Source organism: Gobio gobio (genome assembly GCF_949357685.1).
Source record: "Gobio gobio genome assembly, chromosome: 14".
Classification (NCBI taxonomy): Eukaryota; Metazoa; Chordata; class Actinopteri; order Cypriniformes; family Gobionidae; genus Gobio; species Gobio gobio.
This window is the reverse complement of record NC_137107.1, coordinates 26,104,181-26,108,525: the sequence shown is the minus strand read 5'-3', so window position 1 is coordinate 26,108,525 and position 4,345 is coordinate 26,104,181. Positions and strand designations below refer to the sequence as shown.

The 4,345-nt window shown below is 36.2% G+C and overlaps 1 protein-coding gene across 1 annotated transcript; it reads right to left on the bottom strand.

Moving 5' to 3' along the window:
* Positions 1 to 512: 512 nt before the first annotated feature.
* eif4ebp3 (eukaryotic translation initiation factor 4E binding protein 3) lies at positions 513 to 4,345 on the bottom strand. The gene is made up of 3 exons (XM_079835133.1): positions 4,118 to 4,345; positions 2,486 to 2,638; positions 513 to 1,040 (listed from the first exon to the last, which is right to left on the bottom strand). Exons 1-3 carry the CDS (start codon positions 4,236 to 4,238, stop codon positions 1,009 to 1,011), a joined length of 306 nt encoding a protein of 101 aa, XP_079691259.1. The 5' UTR covers positions 4,239 to 4,345; the 3' UTR covers positions 513 to 1,008.

Here is a 4,345-nt window from a genome sequence, read left to right as displayed (position 1 = left end):
CACCGTGATTTTGAAATATTTTGTTGATCCTAAAAACTATTCCTGCCCAAAAATTTAGTCCGGACTCTATCCCTACCCATAAGTAATCTCCAAAATCAGAGGGAAATGCTGGGTGAATAACACTGATGTAGAAGCATCTAACCCTGCATATAAGCCTGAACTCGACTTGTCCCTCAGATCTGATCCGGTTTATTGATATGTTGTTCCAGGATCAACAAACATGTTGTACTTAGTAAAAGCGCTTTACCTATACAATTTCCAACAGAAGAATCAAATGTAAATTCATATCTGCTTTTACATCCTCCAAAAGTTGGCCCCATTCATTTTCTTTCTTCTTTTTTGTTGTTGAAGAAAACAAGCGATACATCAACACTTTTTTGTTATTTCCATCTCACAAATGCTGGGGATTTATATTAAACTGGGAATATTATTTTAAACAATTTGAACGCAATGCATAAACCCTACATAATACATGTCATTTTAAACACTTAAAGAAGATACGAGTCAAATAATTGTATTGTGTTTTAGTTTTATTCTAAAACGTCATATTATATCCAGAGAACAGTACAAAAAATTGTCACCCCAACTGTTGATTTCTGGATTTTCTTAAATGCCCCTCATAAGGTGATAATTCCTTTGCAGAAATGAAATGGCTGCATTTGAACTATTCTCAGATATTAAAAATGTTGATTACATATAGTCACCTTCTGAATGGTTATATATATAAAAAAAAAGATAAGGAAGGAACTGAATCGCAGCTGCTGATAAAACAACAGCAAAAGCTGCATTTTCAACATAATATCCACCGAACTCAAAAAATGCTCCTCCCCACAACAGAGGCACTTGCCCTGAGCATTTCATTATTTAGTTAAAGTAAAAAATAAAGCATGGAGGCAATAACGAAGGGCTCCGCAGTTGGTGTGATCTTCCCTTCCCGTTCTTCAGATCATGAGCACTGGTAGAACAGGCTGAGACAGTCCATTTTCCCACAGGAGCAGGAGACATCCATCATATATCCATCACAAACTGGCTGTCATCGACTGAGGAGGAAGAGAGAGACAGAGAGAGGAGTTAGAGGGTTCAAAGTGTTGAGTCACTTTGGACAGTGTGACCCCTTTCACACAAAGAACAGTACACCCTGTGGACGGTCTCCTGATATGGAAGTCAGACTTGCCAACAGTGAGCAGGTCAGATGCATTTTTTGTTTGCTTTTCTCATGAAGTGACTTCAGTCACACCGAAAAGTGACCTTGAGCTTAGAATGGAGAAGAAAAACTAAATAAACAAAGGGAACTTTTTCAGTTAACTTTATCATTAGAATAATTTTGAGTCTCTACTCCACCTGGAAACAAAATCTTTTTTTCTTTTTTATTGACATTTGGGTCAATTTTATAAAGATGATTTCATTTATTTATCTAAAAATATATTTAAAAAAAATGACAATCGCTCTGTCCGAAATTGAAAACTTCTCTACTATATAGTTTGCAAAAAACAGTATGCCAACAGAGTAGTATGTCCGAATTCATAGTTTTCGAAAAACAGTAGTGACCTACGAGATTCTGAAGTACGCATACAATGGACACTTTACTATTCCATGAGGCCACTGGAGAGGATTTATGAATGGGGGTGAAGGGACGCAAACGACGCTGGTAGGTCATGACTCATGTGATAATGACAACATGGTGAATGTAGTAGATCCGGATTACATTCATACTATATAGAACGTACTTTTTTAACAATCACAAAGTAAGTTCAAATTCAAATGTAGTACTTACTCGCATAGAATGCAATTTCGCTGCCAATAACTTGAATACACCAACTCATTGAGGAGCATGTTTTTAATTTTTGAATTCATTATTTTGATTTATTTTGAATTCTGGTAGATTGGGCAACTTTGTCCCATTGAGATGACTGGGGAAAAATTCACACTATTGTGAATGTTGAAGTGAACTTTACTATTTCAAAAGTAATACAAATATAAAAAGCAATAAAACACTAAAAAGTCATGTGCAGTATTATAGAGAGGACCAGATTAAATACTAATAAATAAATAAATACATATATATATATTTTAATATACTGTATTCTTCAAGTAAGGGAAAATTTTATTTCTTATTACTTTATGGTTGCACTTTTCAAAATCAAATGAAACCAGCATGGATACAAAGAGTGCATTTCTAAGAACTTGGAATGTGGGATCTTTCCTTATCCCGATGATCACTTTTTTGCCATTGACCTATATACTACCCAAAAAATGTACACAAGACTCTCTCACATACTGGATTCCAGTAGACAACCGTAACATGTCTTTCAAGTGTATTTGTTGACTTGCAGCAAAACAGAAATGATGCAATCAATAAAGAATATGCTTAAACCTGTTCCTCAGGTTTTCCTTGAGGCTGTTGATTTGGAAATCGAAAATGGTATACATCAAGACACACGTGAGAGACGTCAGATGGGGTTGTTTAAAAAGGTGGAGGAATTACCAGATAGCTCTTTGCTGTCATCCTCCAGCTCTGCTGGTTGCAGTGAGGGTCTGGTGACCCCTGGAATGTGGGGAAGGCAACAGGGTGGGGTGCGTGCGATTGGTGAGTTTCGACATTCCAAGAGAAACTTTCGATCATAGATTATGCGAGTTCCTGCAGGGAAAATACTAATATTAGTTTAAGAGGTTCAGCCTCAAAGAAAAAAAAGTTCATAGCATTCTTTGCGTCATGGGACTCGGTTGCCGTTGTTTTCTGCTCGAAAAACATGTTATGTCACCCAAGCAAAAGCCTGTAGTTTAGTTTAGCTCATGCTGGAGTAATGAAAAACACGGCGAAGAACCGACTAGGGGGCTTTCTAAATGCATGCAGGTGAAAGCGCTCATAAAAACAAGGTGCCCCTGTTTAGATGTCCTGTAGTAACCCATGAAGCAAGAAAATGTAGCAACATCACCCACTGCTGCACCCAGCATGATTGGACAGACTGAGGTCTGGCTCTATTAGGAATGTCTAAAACATTGAATTAAAATAAGCGAGTTTTAGAAATGAATTCGCTCTTAGATACGACTATCTTTTCAATTCAACACAATTTGTTAGACGTTCTTCAAAGCAGGATGGGTTTTTATGGAAAAATGTGCTGTAACTACAAAGTCAAATGATGCAATGGCAAACACATTTCAAGTGTAAGCTTTAATAGCCATGTGATCAATATTGACAGATGAGATGGTACGATATAGTTTATATATGGGTGTTTATTCTACTTCAGGAACTTCTGTGTTTATTAAAGCTAACAGATTTCAATTCAATCTTTTCAACTTTTTTTTTTTTACCATGTCTTAATTATTTTTTAAAGAATATATAGACATAGATTTCATTGTTTCATCCTTGCCCAACAAGACTACACATATTTATAAAATGTATTATAATAAAATAAAAATCTTGTCCATAAAGTTGTGGACAATTGTGTCATCTCTACCTTAACCTCTAATAGTTTTCTGCAAAAATGAATGTACTTATTTGTGAAGACAACAACATTGTCGTCGATGTCTTTCCATGTCTACGATGAACAAGGTAAATATAAAAAATATTATATATTTTGTAATGTATCATTTTCGACAAAGGTATTCTTGTGTACTTTAACAGTACGAAAAATGTGAACGCGATATTTTAATATTGTATTCGCGATATATAAAATTGTACTAAAGTTGCCTTAGCAAATGAGTCGACCATTTTATCCTAAAATTTTATAAATTGTCACGAGAACATGGATTTCAGATTAGTCAAATGACAGATCTCCTGTGATGCACGTGTTCACACTTTTGGACATTAGCAGGCAAATTAAACTAGTGAGTGTAAAAAAAGCGCTTTAAAATTCTTTTGTAATAATACATTTGCGCATACTTGAGGAAAAACACGTTCAAAATCCAACTGGAACCCGAAAAAATTCACAGAATCGTTTAAAAGGCAGCAGACCGCATGTAAACATCTTATTGCCTGTGGCGTTATGATCAGAGAACGTCGTAAAAAAAAAAGTGTGCACGAGCAACATGTGGATAAACTCAAACACATAGCAAAACCACTAGTTCAAAAATACACCCTGCGATCAAAAATAAATACATAAGATCTACATCTTACCACCAGGAGTAGTTGAAAACAGAGTTCCTCCTGGAGTCTGACTGTAGCTGTCCGGGAGTGTCTCATGAATGGAGCGGCTTGGAATCGGGCAGGTAGACGAAGCTTCGCAGCTGGTTGACATGATTAAACTTAAATCTAAACTCGATCATTTACTGAACACACGGAAGACTTGCTTGAGCTGCAGTAGCGCTGCTGCGTGTCTGTGTGCTGCACATGTTTGGAACGCTC

Coding starts and splice junctions, on each gene's coding strand:
- eif4ebp3 (XM_079835133.1), bottom strand. CDS start 4,238: ATGTCAACCAGCTGCGAAGCTTCGTCTACCTGCCCGATTCCAAGCCGC. Junction 2,639..4,117: donor GTTTTCAACTACTCCTGGTG/GTAAGATGTAGA, acceptor TTTTCCCTGCAG/GAACTCGCATAATCTATGAT. Junction 1,041..2,485: donor TGACAGCAAAGAGCTATCTG/GTAATTCCTCCA, acceptor CTTCCTCCTCAG/TCGATGACAGCCAGTTTGTG.